Source organism: Phytophthora ramorum, assembly GCF_020800215.1.
Source record: "Phytophthora ramorum isolate Pr-102 chromosome Unknown Phyram_PR-102_s0004, whole genome shotgun sequence".
In the NCBI taxonomy this organism is placed as follows: Eukaryota; Oomycota; class Peronosporomycetes; order Peronosporales; family Peronosporaceae; genus Phytophthora; species Phytophthora ramorum.
Genome location: NW_027150650.1, coordinates 3,249,055 through 3,267,008, shown reverse-complemented (window position 1 = coordinate 3,267,008; position 17,954 = coordinate 3,249,055). Strand labels below are relative to the sequence as shown.

The following is a 17,954-nucleotide window of genomic DNA, read 5'->3' as shown; positions in this document are numbered from 1 at the left end:
TCGAAAAATGTTTCATGTCTAGGGAGCAAATCTTAGTCAGCATCTCGATACATGTAGTCTCTGCCTTCTTTTTTAATACTAGTATGTAGCAGCTGAGCGTTGTCATTAATAAGCGGCTCGCCTGTGAGGTGAGGTGCAGTCGACCAGGGCCATCTCTCTTTTCTGCAACTTCGGTACATACTACCCGGTACTTGTGCTTGACTAGCAGTGGCCGTTGTTATTAAATGTTATCAATCTGTGTCCTGTAGAGGATGCACGACCAGTGTAGGCGTTCTTGGTGGCGTGCGTGGCGTGTGCAGGACTTCGACGAAATCATATGCGTGGAAAGTCGCTGCAGGTTTATCCGACGCCCCCCCGTTAATCTCCAGGAAATGCGCAAACAGCAGTTCCTGCAATACCACAACATGGATGTACTTGATATTTGTATGTGTGATTTCCTCCCATTTTGGTGATTTGATGGCCTACACGTTTTAGACAAGCCTAGGATGACACCATTTTCGCAACAATTCACTACAGTAAATCAGTACATGCAAATGCTTGTTCTCCCCGAATACATGTACAGGCATCTATTTTCTCGCCGCTCGATGGTGCGGTACGTCATGACGTAGGAAAGGATAATGCGTGCAGCTTTGGGTTGACGTTTAAGCTGAGGGACATCCGCAGCTGTGCTCAAACGCGCGCGTGGAGGCAAAGGCTTGTGTCCTATTAGCTGCAGCGTTCACAACTCAGTGAGATTTGAGAAACCACGTGGCATTAAGAACAACAGCGACACTGAAGTGAATACTATCGAAGCTTCTTGTTCTGCAACAGCTGCAGGGGACAAGTATGCCTGAACAACAGAACCAGGATTTAACAACATGACGCCTAACTGCTTGATCGTACACGGGATTGTGCTAGACTTACTGTTATTAATAATAATTCTTTCGCAGACAACTGGCTCCTCGCTGGCACGCTGGCAGTATCAGACAAGTCAAATCAAGGGTAAACTCTGTATCGTAAATGAGACCCAACGAGTCCAAGCACCACTGCACGAGCGCGCCTGGCTGGCACTACATTTAATGGTTTAGTTGCTTAATTTTCGACGCAGTTACAGTGGGAAAGCAATGTCTATACGTAACGGGGCTCGTGTACATTGTCGTAGGTAAATAAGGCGATGAGCTTCCCAATACTCGTGCAGTAGCGATGCTCCGTTAGTCGGCTCAGCCGTATGTACTGCTTAAAATCCCGTTACTTCAAACACATCCGATTTTTGTCACAGCACGAGATGACACAGCCAGCTCGACTTGTACACGTACAGCGCTCAGCAGGACACCCTCGCTGCTCTGGGATCATGCAAGCGTGTATAACATGGTGCTCATCTCGTGCTCAGCTCCGTGCGACGAGTCCAACGACAGTCCTTCTCCATACGCTTGCCAGCACCGCTCATTCTCCATTTCTCAGTCTCGGCCTCACTCGATCAAGCTCGCTTCCTCCACACGCATAAACTTTTGGATGGCCCAAGCTGTAATAGTGCTCGTACTGTTGATTCTCATCGCCAGCACCAGAGTAGAATGCAGAAGTCGGACCTTCTCGAACGATGATGATGGCTCAACATCAAGTCCCTCGTCAATTGCAGAAACTATTGGACCGACTACGCTGACGGTGGGGTCGATCGATACCAAGGACCTTCTAGAAAAGTTTGCCACACCGTCTACAGCCGTAAGTACCGTCACGTCGACCTACCGCAACTGGGTGGGCCCGTGGAGTATCTCGTCAGACACAACATGTTATCGCGAAGCTCACGTGATGGACGTATGCCCGAGCAACTTCGACCGCAACGAGGCAACCAACACGTGCTGGACGGAGTGTCCGATCGAGTTCCCGGTGGAGTGCGGCATGGAATGCATCCGACAGAACAGCGACTGTGGTCTCGAAGTCGCCAGCAAGGTCTCCGCGTTGGCCATGGCCATTTTAAGTAGTGCCACTTTCGGTGTGTTCGGTGAACTGGCGAGACTGGGCAAAAAGATCACGTGGGCTGCCAAGTGCACGAACCAGTTGCTCCTGGTGATGAGAGGTGTCATCCGATACGTTCGCAACGTGAAGACGGAAGACCCGCAGACCTCGCAACAGAAGCTGCTACTGATGCTGTACCAGACAAACAACGTCGTCACGGATATACCCATGGCCATCTATGCCTGCATGGGGAAGGACATCCCCTCAGGTCTTCGGCTCTCGCAGATCGTGTTGGCCACCACGCAGTGGATGCTGTTGCAAGCCCTCACTTACGACGACAATATCATCTCAAGCTGGGGGCGATTCCGGGCCTTCATCAAGGGAGCCAACTTCACGGAAGCCGCTGAAGAGATCACGGAGGGTGAGATTGAGTCGCTCGAAACGGCGATGCAACAGAATTCGAGCTGCGGAGGCGACATGAAGTCGTTGACAGACCGTGTCTGGTTGACTGTGAACGAATACAGAGAAGTAAATCCGCACATATCCGACGATGAGATCCGCTTGAAGGTCAGCGAGTCCGACCTGGTTCTTTACGATATCCCGATCGTTACGAACAACTGTATGCAGCATTTGGCCTCCGAAACCAGCGAAGAGACTGCGTACAAAACCAGAGAATTGCTGCGTAAGACCTTCGGCGTTATTATAAGTGACCTCGTCAAGAGTGGCAAGAGCAACAACGGCACCTCGTTGGATGAGAAAGCGGCCGCGTACAAATGGATCGATACCGGTCTCTCCACTCTCTCCTCGTCGATGATTGACCCCACAGACCTCTCAACATTGATTTCCGAGTACCTTCAGACGGTGTGCGGCCCCACGCAGTTCATGGGCGAGATTGACGACGGCACCGAAGCCGCTACGCTTGGATTGAACACGCTGCAGAGGGCCTTCAAAGGAAGCTCGAGCTCCTGGGCCAAGAAGGGTGACGGTGCGGTCATCATCAACTTCACAAGCACAGATACAAAAGATGTGACGGTTAATATCATGTCTGGAGGCGACAAGATCGACGAAGTCGATGTGGCTGCAGGGGCGAACGCAACGTGGACGTCGTCTATCAAAGTGCTGGGAGGCAAGACGCTGTACCTCGACCGCTGGCGTCCGGGTTTCTTTGGCCTTCCTGGCACAGGAGGCGGTTCAGTCGTACTGTGGGTGCCTAGGGCGGCCCAGGGAGGACATTTAGAGCTTGAAGCAAAACTGAACGTGAGTTAGATGTTATGAGATTGCGTAAAGAGACTCAATAGAGCTGTTCCGAGTCAATTTTCCCACTAGTTTTCACGGGTCGAAGATGAAGCAGCGATACATAGCTATCAGACATTGCGTCGATTCGAAAATTGCCAGTATAGTCGACAGTTCCGCCTCTTTGTGTGCTACAGTGCTGTGTTTTGGGGTCTAGTGGTAGCTCTGCTACGTGAAGACGTCATGCAACGTTGGCATCTTTTTCGACATCAAAACCTCATTTTCGACTTGTCAATTCAATCCACAAAAAACTTCATTTATGACAGCGAAACCACAATAGTTGACTTCTCACTAAGTACGAAGTAACCATATCTTTGTACTTTCAGTTTTATTGTGTTGCCTTCACAATAACGGACACTTGGCAATCTATTGAACTTGCAGTTTTTAATATTGCATTGCCTTCACAATAACGGACAATTGGCAATTTATAAAACGGTCGCAATAACTGTAATCTACAATTATTGACCTACTCCGCAACCTCACTCTCAAACGAATATGGCTCCGCTGTGGCGTCGGCCGGGCGTGCTGCTGGGCGGCGCGACACTCTACGCGGGCGTCGCCTTCGCCACGTACGTGACACTCTACGACCCCTCAAAAGCCGGCAAGGCCGCCGCCCCACCCGTGGACGACGCCCGGCGCCTGCAGGTTTTCGACACGAACGCGTCGAAATACGACCGCGAGGTGGCCTGGGACGAGCGACTCACGGGAATCTCGCTCCTGCGGCGCTTCCTGCTGCGAAGGTCCCGCGGCCGTGTGCTGGAGGTGGCGGCCGGCACGGGCCGCAACGTGGCCTTCTACCCGGCACGGTCGCAACTCATTCTGACGGACGTGAGCCGAGCGATGCTGGACCAGGTGTCGGACGCGCAGATGCAGCGACTGTCGAGCTGCGAGCTGCGCGTCATGAGCGCGAGCGAGCTCCAATTCCCGGACGGCCACTTCGACACGGTGGTGGACACGTTCGGGCTTTGCAGTATGGACGACTCGGTGCGGACACTGCGGGAGATGCAGCGTGTGTGCAAGCCGGACGGCGGCCGCATCCTGTTGCTGGAGCACGGCCGCAGCAGCTACGCGTGGCTGTCGAACATCCTGGACAAGTTCGCCGACCTGCACGCACAGAAATGGGGATGCCATTGGAACCGGGACATTCTGGCGCTCGTGGAGCAGGCCGGGCTGGAAGTGGAGACCGTGCACCGCTTCCACTTCGGCACGACGTACTACATCGTGGCCAAGCCGGCCTCCGGTAACAAGGAGGGCGAGTGATACAGAGACAGATTGAGGGGCTATAAAGAAGTACAAATGCACTGTACGAGCTTGGTTCGTCATCATTGCGACCAATCTACAGTCTATATGTACCGTTCATTCCTATCGTGTTCGGTACTCATGGTGCTTCCAATCTCGCCAATTCGTAGGCTATCTCGTGGTTGGTGCTGGAGTTGTGCAGCAAAGCTGAACGGTAAATCGATCTTACAGTCTACTGAGGCTAAGCTTCCTTGTGAACAGCTCATGGCACTTCTGTCGTCCAAGTTTTTTTGTACAGTAAACGGGAATGTGGGATACATCTACCAGTTCCGACCTGCAAGCGGCGGAAGGGCTTATCGATGTGGCAGGCGTCGTCGACAACTTGTCGACCCCACAAAACGCCAACCACCATGGTAGAACCGCATGAACATGCTCTGTCGTCGGTCAACTATGAAGGAATTCCGTGTTTTCTGCTGTGGCTTCGACTTGTACAGCAAATCCTGCAATCTTCATGGCTTCATCGTGCAAATTTTCACAAGGAACGCGTTTCTACTATTGTAGAGGACGTGAAACCAGTTCGTTGACGGAGTGACCACCACGTCAAACTGTACATGCAACACGTGATGGCATCCGATAGGGTTGACTGCAGTAAACTTCACCGTGTAAGGAACCAAGTGGGCATTGATCTACTTCGAAGTACTATATTATAGTAGTGTATGCTTCTATCACTTACTCGTCTACAATCGGTGACGAGTTCTAGCGCCATTTAACGCTTCATCCACAACAAACTCACTCTATCTATCTAACTCACATTGAGCTGGGCTTCCACCTCCAAGTGGCCTCCTTGAGGCGCAATAGGCACCCACATCACAAGCGATCCACCGCCAGTGCCAGGAAGGCCCAGGAAACCCGGACGCCAACGGTCGAGGTACAACGTCTTGCCACCCAGTGCCGTGATATTGGACGTCCACTGGGCAGTGGCGCCCGCAGCGACATCAATTTCGTCGATTTTGTCACCGCCAGACATGATGTTCACAGTCACGTCCTCTGTATCCTTGCTGGTGAAGTTGATGATCACCGCACCGTCTCCCTTCTTCGTCCACGAGATCGTCGTGTTCTTGAAAGCTTTCTTGAGCGCATTCATGCCGAGGGTGGCTGCCTCATTGCCATCGTCGATCTCTCCCATAAAGCGAGTGGGGCCACAAATGGTCTGCAAATACTCAGAAAGCAACGTCGACAGATCCGTCGGGTCCAGGCCCGTCACTGAGAGAGTGGTGAGGCCATTATCGATCCACAAGTAAGCAGCTTGCTTGTCATCAATGGACGTGCCGTTGTCACTCTTGCCAGACTTAATGAGGTCGTCGATAATGACTCCGAAGGTCTTGCGGAGCGTCTCGCGCGTCTTGTACGCGGTGGCCTGCGTGGACTGCGAGATCATCTGGCTCATGCAGTTGTTGGTCACCGTTGCGATGTCGTACATCACAAGGTCGGACTCGCTGACTTTGAGGCGGACTTCGGCATCGGAGATAGCGGGGTTCTCCTCCCGGTACTCGTTCACAGTCATCCAGACGCGGTTCGTCAAGGACCGCATGTCATCGCCGCACGTCGAGTTCTGCTTCATGGCCGTCTCGAGATCCGAAATTTCTCCATCGGTGATCTCGCTGGCAGCCTCGGTGAAGTTGGCTCCCTCCATGAAGGCCTTGAACTTGTCCCAGCTCGACACGATGCTATCGTCGTAGGCGAGAATATTCAGAAGGATCCACTGAGCGGTGGCCATCAGACCCTGCGAGAGGCGAAGACCAGAAGGCACAGCCTTGCCCAAACACGCGTAGATGGCAATAGGCAGATCCGTGACGACGTTGTTCGTCTGGTACAGCAGCAGCAGAAGCTTGTCCGTCGACGTTTCCGGGTTACTCGTCGCTTGGTTACGCATGAAACGGATGATAGCTCTCGTCACCGTCAGCAGCGAGTTGGTGCACTTGACTGCCCAAGTCACCTTCTTTCCCAGTTTGGCGAGCTCGCCGAACACACCAAAAGTAGCCATACTCAAGGTGGACATGGCAAGCGCAGAGACCTTGGCGGCGACTTGACGTCCGCAGTCATTGTTCTGCTGGATGCATTCCATGTTGCACTCGACCGGGTAGTCCATCGGACACTCCGTCCAACAGGTGTTGGTCGCCTCGTTGCGGTCGTAGTTGCTAGGGCAAGTGTCCATGATGTGAGCTTCTCGGTAGCAGGCGGAGTCGGCCGATTGGCTCCAGGGCCCCACCCAGTTGCGGTACGTAGAAGTGATTGTGCTGGTGGCGCCGGCGTGCGTCGCAACGGTGACGCCCGAGGGCACCTCCAGGTCCAAAGAGGAAGACGAAGAGAATGCCAGATCAGTCAGCGGCGCCGTGGTGTCGAGCGAGGCCGAGGCATCGTTGGAAGACGGCGGGGTGGTGGTAGCCGTGTTTGACGAGGAACTGCCATCGGTCGACGACTCCGATCCCGATCTCGATGCGAGCATCTTCTTGACGTTGTCCATGTAGTCGGAACCCATCATACTGCTGAGCGCCTCGGGTGACAGCGTTTCGGTCACCGCCGAGGAACCAGAGGAGGCAGTGGAATCCTTGTCATCGTTCCAAAAGGTCCAATCGATAGCTTGTGTGCTGGTGGTGCTGGCGATGGCAGCCAAAAGGATGAATGCAATCTTTGATCGGATCATCTTGAAGTGCTTGTGGTGGGCACGTAACGTTTGAGAAGTGTGTCCGAGAGCGCAAAAAGCAGAATGAGCTCTTTAGACGTTTGAAAGCCCCAGGCTCCCAACGGAGTCCTGCTGTCGAGGACCGGGTTGTGTTGATCAACAGGTAGGGCGATTTGCTGAAGAAAGGAGATGGGTGTGCAATCGAGCCGGTCGCCGGCGACTGCAGTGCCCGATCATGATTAAAATCGTAGGCTGGATGGGAGCTGAGCAAGACCGGGGAGCAGTTCTGGCCCCCGCTACGTTGTCGGCAGGCTTGAGAGCACCGTTTTGGGTTCTTTTCTCGGGCTTCGTATTCCGGACCGGAATTTCCTTTTTGTAGTTGAGCACTGCAACATCCGTCACAATCTCGAGATAGCATATTTAACCCTTTTTTCAGTAGCAAGCCTGATCTCAAGGCGAGCTTTTCAAGGCTAGATTGCAAGACGACGGTGCAAAGCCGGGTGAACATTGGAAGGGCGACAACCAGGATGAAAGTCCCCATTTTTGCGGGCAAATATGCAACACTGGTACGTTTGCAAGATGTCTGACACCTTCGTGCGGTTGGTACAGCGAAATATGACGAATTGAGAAGGTGATCAACGCTATGTGGCATCCCCGCAGCAAAGTTGTTGGCTGCTTCGGAGATGCTATTAATACATAGCGTTGATTACCTTCTCAATTCGTCAAGGAGGCACCTGAAGATCGCTGTATTTAAAAGACGTAAATGCCCATTACCAACCTATTTCTGATGATTTGTTTTTCGGTGATGCACGGTTGATATGCATACTCTCTGAGCGCTCATTGGAGGGCGAGATTGCACACCGAGAGTATTTGACACTGGAATTCGAGAAGTTACAGGTGACACTGGGATTCGAAGAAGTTTTGAGAATTAGGAATCTTTTAACCGGGTGGTCTTAATCGGTAGGACTTCGTTGAGAAGAGACGCCCATTACTGTACACAATTGGGCAACTTCCTATTAATATGAGTCTTTGTACGCTTGTGCGTCTAATCGACCGTACATGTATTCGTAGTGTTTGGAATTTGAGTCGATCCACGTTCCAGACACCGTACATGTATGAATAGTATTCATAGAATATTAATACATGGACTGAACGAACAACCACATCACATCTCAACCTAAATCACGGGGATATTTTCTGCCGAAGCAGTAACAGAGAGGGATTTGAGTGCAAAACCGTACCGTGTGCTCAATTGTACGTGTATTGTACAATGGAATGTACAGTATTATCATGCGAATGTTTCATTCTGGTGAAAATGTCTCCTCTTACACCACCAAAGCACCAATGAGCGCGGCTAAATGCTTTACGAGTGCTGCGTCACTGAGAAGAAGCCTTAAATCTGCACCATACTGTCGTGCACATGTACATGCAGTAATACCAAGAACAAGCGGCATTGCATCACGACCACCTGTGGGTCAATCTTCCTCAGTGATCCCAGCTCAATTCTTCTAATGTTTACCGCAGCTTCGTGCTTCCTCAGGTCGTGGATGATGATTGCCTGTACACGCAGATAAAAGCAGACGGCAACGTCTGTTTTTCCTTGGTGGAATCGACGCGGCTTGAGCAACGCTTTCTAACTGTCTTTTGAGCACCAACAAATGTTTGAATATGATGAAGCTTTGGGCAAAAGTTATTTATGTACCTAATTAGCGCCACCACCACCACCGCCGTCTGCCAAATGACTTCGCTGAGTGAGGCAAGGTGTCCCAATCATTCACGCCCGGAGGAAGTACTAGTATAATGCTGTAGTTCCCAGATCACACTACCCCGCAAACTATTTGATCGGGTTTGACCAGACACAATAGAACTAGAAACTAACGTCTGGTATAGAGGACCAATCGTTGTGTTATTTGGCATGTACATATATTGCGCTTTGCAGTCTTTCTTGGAACTGTAATTCGTGCAGCCTGTCTTGCACGGACAACTATAAATCGTACTCGAGTACGGATTGCTGTAAATCGTGCGTGCTTCGTACTTGCCCATTATGTGCCTGGAGCATTCCAACAGCCCGACGAGTATTAGTACGACTTGGGGTCGCTTTGGCACTTTTTAGCAGTGCCATTTGTACAATAATTAGGCAATTTGATTCTGCATCAGATGAAATCTGTATTTTAAACACATGCATTGTGGGGAAAAGGTCGGACTACCAGTATCGCCCTGTTCGAAAACATCGGTGTGGACCTCTCTAACCAAGAAGGCGACCACGAGCAGGATATTGCTTCAACACAGCACCAGGCGACTTAGAAGCTCATCTTTTGCCATCCGCTTCCTCGGAACGTAAAACTAGACAGAGAAGGTCAACTAAGATCGCGAGCTCCAGCGATTCATTGGCGTTGAACGAATCACCACGCCACGAAACCACAACGCACCGCGCATTCACTGGGCCATGAGCCGTGCAGGACCTAGCAAGCAAGCTGCTAGCATTCGTATAGAGGTCTCGCTCCAGCTCACTGGCTCTGCCACTGCGATTGCCCAAACTCAGGTCGCTCCTGCTCAGCAACAATTGCTTGTGTGATCACGACGAATGTTTATAGGGGCCATCTGCTTTAACTGATGATCACAGTTGGGATCTGCTCGTCGACTACGCCACGTCCTTGTTTATCCATGTCGGTAAATGCCTTCTGACGCAGTGGGCGTCGACAGGTTTTTCACGAGCGCATTGGCCACAGCGATGAGATGCACGTACGCCCCTGAAAACGGACGCACCAGCCTCCGGCTCACTGGAGAAATGGTACAGGCGTGCGACCACACGTACCGGTACCGCGGGGGCCCGCTCTCGAGCTCGAATGCTAGTCGTCGAGGACACTTTCTGAGCGCGCTTAAAACCAGTCGGCAAAATGGGTCAACAAATCGCTTTTGAGGTGCTTACGGGAAGCCCCTGAACCTCAGGTGTGTGGCTGAAGTTAGGATTCACTTGTCCACATTTTGGTCGTGTTATTCGCGCCATCGCTGCTGTACCATTGTGCTGTAGCATTGTACTGCACATTTGTATTGTCAGTCCGGTGATCGGTAGCACTTCTGGTTGAAGCAATGTCGTTGAAGTGTTCAAAAGCCATACACTTACGCTGCATATTTGCCTACTTCAACGCTTTGCTCTGTTGCCGAGTCGAGTCGGCGTGAGTGGCTGACAGATCCAACAACCCAAACAATGTGTGGCTATCATTTGCTGAGGAGAGGATCCTGTTCGAACAGCACAGCACAGCCGCCCATTTAGCGGTACTAATCGTTTTGCATGCATGCAACCCCTAAATGGTAAGCTCCATCACCTTAATCTTCTTCACTGAGGTTTGTCATTGCTGCACACCAGACTTTTACGGCAGTAGACGAATGGGAGATGCTTTCTGCTAGTCACTCCAGGAAGAGGAAGCGCAAACACCGCAGGACTCGACACAAGTGGCGTTAAAAGGGTTGTTTCGCTAATGACAAATTGTGTGTGTTCATTTCTCCCCCCCTGCGTTATTATCGATCGAGTCGGAGTCACCGGTTACAGAGCTAACGAAGAAGAAGAATATTGGTTGCTGTGGCAACGTCGTGAAAACTGAGATCGGAGTTGCTAGTATCTAGGTGAATACCAACATCAATGGTGATTGCTTTGTATTGCACTATGCTACATGAATGAACTCTCCCTAGCACGTAGGTTCACCCGTGATTTCACGTGTCGATTGTAGCGCAGGCCAAGCAGTCGTGTAGTTTGGGCAAGCGAGTTGTGAAGCAGCGTAGCCTGTCCGGTCGCTAAGTGAATGTTGTACATGTAGGTTAGTGATGGTAAAACTTATTGACAAAAGAGAATCTGAAGCAAGGAGGCATTAGGTTGCTATGTTGGGCTCGATATGGAGCGTAGATAGCCGTGTAAGCCGCAGACTGCTATTATAGATGACCACATCAGCAGGAACAGGTGCACGCTAGATAGCTCGAGGAATCTTCAGTTGGCGTGGTTGGCGCTTTAATAGAAAGAGGGCTGAGCACGACTGGGCCAACCGCTCAGTCACTGAACGTAGAGGTACCGTCAAAATCTAGACACTAGACCACTGCGGTCGGTATTACTGTATCGTTTTTCAGTGAGGTACATTGATGTCACTTAGCCATGCTAACGACTTCCTATGTCGAAGGTCAGTCGAAAGACTGGAGTTTTTATAAGGGGCATGGTCTCCCCGAAGATAGAGCTCGCCGCTTCTGTAGCCACTGTAGATCGTGGTGACTGGTTCAGGATGTTTCACACTTGCTTCTTCATAACGTGCTATCAATGCTAGTCTCATTTGATCCTGCAAAATCCCACCCGTACTCAAGAGTCGTTTCTAGTAAGCTGGGAACAACGAGCATCATCCTTTCAAACACGCTATAGTATTTAATAAGACTGGATCTGACGCTGGATGCTGCATGTCAATTGATCTGATGTTCTTGTGAACAATGCACAAGTTTCACAAGAACCGGGACCAAAGTTTTTCTATCCTCAGCTCAATTGAAGGAAGCGCCTGCCAGCGACTACACCACGCTATGCTGTAGAGCGTCCACTGATATATCGTATCAGCAATTTTGGTGAAACTTCCGCAGTTCTATTGCCTAGTATTCAAATAATAGCTACGTTTCACCAAGCGTAAATGACCACCAAGTATTATGTAGCTCGAATCAAGTGATGACCCCCTCCTGTGAATGTCTGGCATGAGTCAATTCCGTCTCCAATAGCTGAAGCACGCAATATATTAGTGCTGACTCGTTCAGCGCGAAGGCGATCGTGAGTGTACATGTACATGTACTGGACCAATTGTTGGGCCTACAGCGTTTACACCGTACACCGGTCGTGAATTGTGAATCCCATTGAAGCGACCAACGCTGCGTCACCCTCACAATGGACACGGAGGTGCCAATGAACATGCTCTACCGACATTGCGTCACCCGAGTGCAGATCAACGAAGAGAATCGATTCGACCCTCGCACCGTTGCGTGTAGTATAATAATACGCGAGCCTGTTCGAGCATGCTAACCAGCTCAGTGCTAGATTGGAATAGGACGCGTCCGTGGATGGTGTGCTGGCTGGCTACATCTATTTGAATGACAGTATGCTTGGAATGGTTTTGAAAGGTGCAGCGTTCCTGTTCCTAAGTGTGGTCTCTCTAGTGATACATACATGTATCTGAGGACCCATGTGCAAGATTACATTCCCGCATGCAAAGTTAGGATGCAATCATTGGACCATTGCACAACGTCCACTGTTGCGAGACCGAAGTTCGACCGCAACAAGTACTAGGCAGGTTGGCCTGCCAATTTACACTGTAGGTCCTACAGCACAAAATTGAAACCCGGCTCGAAGATCTGCTGGTGCTGTTCCGGATGTATATCCGCCGCACTGACGCATCGAACGTCAACCGCGCTTTTAGGAGGCCTATACATGTATGAGTTGGCCGTGACGATCTTGATACGAATGATCTTAACGAATGACTACATAGCAGAGCAGCAACGGATGGCCACAAGCTGACGCGCTACATGTGCATGTATTATTATACATGTAGTGATAGATGGGTGGCGAATCCTTGGCGCTCGACCCAAAGAAAAAAATGTACTGGAGAGTGACAAAAGGCGAGCTAAAAGTCGGTCCTGGAGGCAACGAACACTCGTTCCGGTGATGAGAAAACGGTGTCGGCATGAGTTTTGCCGTCGCTTCACTCGGTACCCAGTTTCAACGTACACGCATCAACGCCGCTTCAAGGTTGACATTTCGCTAGTTATCACGCATTTTCCTTCTGTTCGGGCAGAAACGCGTGAAAGGCAGTTTTTGGGATCTGTTTTTGGGGATTTGACGACCAGTATGAGACGGGGGACGTGCAGTATGCATTGTACATGTACATGTAAAAGCTGAGAGGCAATGTGTATTGATGCAGCTAGGCACCTCGGGCATCAGCTGCAAAACACATATGCAGCTCGTTTAAAGGGTTAATACCACGCCTGAAGTACTCCTTGTTACCGGAGGCCGGCTTGGCCACGATGTAGTACGTCGTGCCGAAGTGGAAGCGGTGCACGGTCTCCACTTCCAGCCCGGCCTGCTCCACGAGCGCCAGAATGTCCCGGTTCCAATGGCATCCCCACTTCTGTGCGTGCAGGTCGGCGAACTTGTCCAGGATGTTCGACAGCCACGCGTAGCTGCTGCGGCCGTGCTCCAGTAACAGGATGCGGCCGCCGTCCGGCTTGCACACACGCTGCATCTCCCGCAGTGTCCGCACCGACTCGTCCATACTGCAAAGCCCGAACGTGTCCACCACCGTGTCGAAGTGGCCGTCCGGGAATTGGAGCTCGCTCGCGCTCATGACGCGCAGCTCGCAGCTCGACAGTCGCTGCATCTGCGCGTCCGACACCTGGTCCAGCATCGCTCGGCTCACGTCCGTCAGAATGAGTTGCGACCGTGCCGGGTAGAAGGCCACGTTGCGGCCCGTGCCGGCCGCCACCTCCAGCACACGGCCGCGGGACCTTCGCAGCAGGAAGCGCCGCAGGAGCGAGATTCCCGTGAGTCGCTCGTCCCAGGCCACCTCGCGGTCGTATTTCGACGCGTTCGTGTCGAAAACCTGCAGGCGCCGGGCGTCGTCCACGGGTGGGGCGGCGGCCTTGCCGGCTTTTGAGGGGTCGTAGAGTGTCACGTACGTGGCGAAGGCGACGCCCGCGTAGAGTGTCGCGACGCCCGCGTAGAGTGTCGCGCCGCCCAGCAGCACGCCCGGCCGACGCCACAGCGGAGCCATATTCGTTTGAGAGTGAGGTTGCGGAGTAGGTCAATAATTGTAGATTACAGTTATTGCGACCGTTTTATAAATTGCCAATTGTCCGTTATTGTGAAGGCAATGCAATATTAAAAACTACAAGTTCAATAGATTGCCAAGTGTCCGTTATTGTGAAGGCAACACAATAAAACTGAAAGTACAAAGATATGGTTACTTCGTACTTAGTGAGAAGTCAACTATTGTGGTTTCGCTGTCATAAATGAAGTTTTTTGTGGATTGAATTGACAAGTCGAAAATGAGGTTTTGATGTCGAAAAAGATGCCAACGTTGCATGACGTCTTCACGTAGCAGAGCTACCACTAGACCCCAAAACACAGCACTGTAGCACACAAAGAGGCGGAACTGTCGACTATACTGGCAATTTTCGAATCGACGCAATGTCTGATAGCTATGTATCGCTGCTTCATCTTCGACCCGTGAAAACTAGTGGGAAAATTGACTCGGAACAGCTCTATTGAGTCTCTTTACGCAATCTCATAACATCTAACTCACGTTCAGTTTTGCTTCAAGCTCTAAATGTCCTCCCTGGGCCGCCCTAGGCACCCACAGTACGACTGAACCGCCTCCTGTGCCAGGAAGACCCAAAAAGCCCGGACGCCAGCGGTCGAGGTACAGCGTCTTGCCTCCCAGCACTTTGGTAGTCGACGTCCACGTTGCGCTTCCACCTGCAGCCACATCGACTTCGTCGATCTTGTCACCACCAGACATGATGTTCACTTTGACGTCTTTTGTGTCCGTACTCGTGAAATTAATAATAACCGCACCGTCGCCCTTCCTGGTCCACGAGCTCGTGCTTCCTTTGAAAGCGCCTTTGATGGTGTGCAAGCCCAGGGTGGCTGGTTCCGCTCCGTCATCGATCTCACCCATGAATTGTGTGGGCCCGCAGACAGTCTGCACGTACGCGATAAGCAGAGTCGATATATCCAGGTCGTCAAACCCACTCGCAGAGAGAATAATCAGCCCCTTTTGAAGAGCTTGGTACGCGGCATACTTAGCTTTCAACGTCGTGCCGTTATTGCTCTCCCCCGAGTTGATGAGGTCGTTGATGATGACCCCGAAAGTCTTGCGAAGAGTCTCGCGCGTCTTGTAGGCGGTCGCTTCGCTGGATTCAGATATCATTTGGCTCATGCAATTGTTTGTTACCGTGGGGACGTCTTGTAGCACGAGGTCGGACTCGCTGATTTTGAGGCGGATCTCAGCGTCGGTGACGTCAGGGTTCTTCTCCCGGTACTCATTCACGGTGAACCACGTGCGATCCACCAGCGACTTTAAGTCGGCACCGCAAGTCGAGTTGGACTTCATGCCCGTCACGAGTGACGAAATCTCCGTCGAGTTCAGCTCATTGGCAGCCTCCGTGAAGTTGGCCCCCGTGAGGAAGGCCTTGAACTTCTTCCAACTGGAGATGATAGTCGCGTTGTTGGATAGAACTTGGCTCAGGATGTACTGGGTAGTCGCCAATAAATACTTGCTGTTAAAAAGAGTTCGCGGGACGGTCTTCCCCAAGCAGTTGATGATAGCGATGGGTATGTCCGTCACAACATTGTTCGTCTGGTACAGGATCGCGAGCAGCTGGGCTTCCGTGGTCTGCGGATCGGACGTCTTGATGTTGCGTATGTATCTGACGAGTCCTCTCACCACGGTCATCATCGAGTTGGCGCACTTGACAGCTCTCTTCGCGTACTTGCCTACCTTCTCAATCTTACCGAAGATGCCCATGGAGGCAGTATCTAACGCTGTCACCGCAATAACACTGATTTTGTTGAACACTTGCAGCTTGCAGTCGTCGTTTTGTCGGATGCATTCCATGCCGCACTCGACCGGGTAGTTGATAGGGCACTCCGTCCAGCAAGTGTTGGTCGCGTCGTTGCGGTCGTAGTTGCTCGGGCACTTGTCCATGATATGTGCTTCTCGGTAGCACGCAGGGTCCGGAGAAATGCTCCACGGGCCCACCCAGTTTCGGTACGTCGAGGTGACTGTGCTGATCGCAGTGGCGTGTGTAGCCTTCGTGTAGTTCGTAGCGCTATCGAGGGATGACGAATCGTCATCGGAAGAGGAGGTTCCCGAGGAGGGGGTCGAAGCTGGAGGTTCATCTGATGAATCGTCATCGGAAGAGGAGGTTCCCGAGGAGGGGGTCGAAGCTGGAGGTTCATCTGATGAATCGTCGTCGTCGTCCCAGAAGGACAAATCAAACCCTGTGGTTCCGGTGATGCAAGCAATTACCACCAACAGGACGAACACCACTCTCCACCGAACCATGTAGAGCCCAAGCGGGTAACGATCGAATTTCGCTGCGTGGGTGTGCCGCTGATGCGGCAAATTGCACAATGAATGCATCGTGTCGTCTAGCGGAAACGGTCTGAGATCGTACCGGTAAGCTTACCTGCAATCGAGCCGGCCCGCTTGACCCTGCAACACCAGGACGGGAGCATCACCTGAAGATGTTGAAGGGGATCGGGAGCTCTGTGGCGAATTAAACGGTTTGTGAAATCACCCAAACTTCATGTAATGTCTGTCTTCAATTAGACGCTGTCGGTGGCAAGACAGGCTGACGCAGGATGAGTGAATATCCGGATCGTCCAAGCGTATAATAGTGCGCGGCGATGGACGTAGAAGTTTGTGTGGGCATCCAATCAAACCCTGTTTCCTTTCTGCAAGGGGTCTAATCTAGACTCTGGCGGATGTGTCCTTACTTGACCGGCTCAAGAACGGCAAACGAAAGCCTTGCATCTATAATAGGGCTTGTTCTGTAAGATATCGTCTTTAAAAGCATGAAGCTCTATAGATTAATTGTGTTAGTGCCATTAATAGTGGGCAGTCTCCTGTGCCTTACCTGGTGCGACCAACAGACTTTAATGAGTGAGCAACGCTGCGTCACTAGCTCGTGCGGCGCACAGCGCGCCCAGCTCACCAATGAAATCATGTTCTAAGCAGATCACGGGAAAGGATCCCAAAGCCTCTTAACGATTAGCGAACGAAGTATTATACTTGAAGTAATACGTATCGAGCTTTATCAGATGTACCATGTGCACCATCAGAGCTGCTGTTTAACGCATTTCCGTCTACATGTTCATGTGTACCGACGCTGGCTTGCTGTGCATGCACCTTTCATCAAACACAGCCTTCAGACTTACCCCGACACAGAACTGTATCAGGCGGAGCAAAATCAACTGCATTCGGAAGCCGGCGTCAATGAAGAATGATAAAGTCTTTATAGGTTTTTTTTAGCCGAGCCAGGCTTTGATCAATATATTTTCATCCTGTCAATCGCATGAGTTTCCCGTAGCCATCGTTGTTGTAAGATTATGCGCGGCACAACGCCAAAAAAGTGTACCGCCAGTATGGCCTCGTTGCACACAGCTAGCAACCATCGACGAGCGTGCCGTCAGCATCTAAAAACAAATCCCGAGAGTTGGAATACATGCACCTGTACGGATACTGTCGCAGTGATTGTCGTTGTAGTGGCGTTACAGCTACCAGCAACGAGCTCGGACTTACTACAGAGCTCCCCAACAAAGGGAGAAAGGTGGGGCCGATAAGGACGGCGAGGCGAGGCTGCATGATTAGCACAGAGTTTCATCAAGAACCAAATGCACTGAATTATTCCGAACTAAACGATTAATAGCAGAGCATGTGCGCAACCTGCACGCATACATGTTTCCAGCAAGCCCGTCAAATGTAACTTCGATCAGTAATGGCTAGCGGGAGCTAGAGCAAATCTTCTGCAGATCCGTACTATCTGTGCGAGGTAAATTGCTGCACGCAGTGTACATGTACTCCCTTTGCCGGGGAACTCTGTGCACGTTCATGCTATTATTTGACGGACTGGCACTTGAGCCTCATGTACCATGGCAACATCTATGCACTCTCATCCAAACGATCGTCTTCCACTCCGACACCGGAATGATAATGTCCTCAATTTGAGGCTTTGAAACTCAAACCCTGCCAACCCCTCGTTTGCACCTCCTCGTAGCCTAAGCTGCATA

The 17,954-nt window shown here is 51.4% G+C and overlaps 2 protein-coding genes across 2 annotated transcripts; one reads left to right on the top strand and one right to left on the bottom strand.

Moving 5' to 3' along the window:
* Positions 1-3,720: 3,720 nt before the first annotated feature.
* KRP23_5473 (putative methyltransferase C3B9.04, mitochondrial) lies at positions 3,721-4,485 on the top strand (the record flags this gene model as incomplete). Its single annotated transcript, XM_067890542.1, has 1 exon — positions 3,721-4,485. One exon carries the CDS (start codon positions 3,721-3,723, stop codon positions 4,483-4,485), a length of 765 nt encoding a protein of 254 aa, XP_067747081.1.
* Positions 4,486-13,083: 8,598 nt separating this feature from the next.
* Positions 13,084-13,932, bottom strand: KRP23_5472 (putative methyltransferase C3B9.04, mitochondrial; the record flags this gene model as incomplete). The annotated part of the gene is made up of 1 exon (XM_067890541.1): positions 13,084-13,932. One exon carries the CDS (start codon positions 13,930-13,932, stop codon positions 13,084-13,086), a length of 849 nt encoding a protein of 282 aa, XP_067747080.1.
* Positions 13,933-17,954: the final 4,022 nt, after the last annotated feature.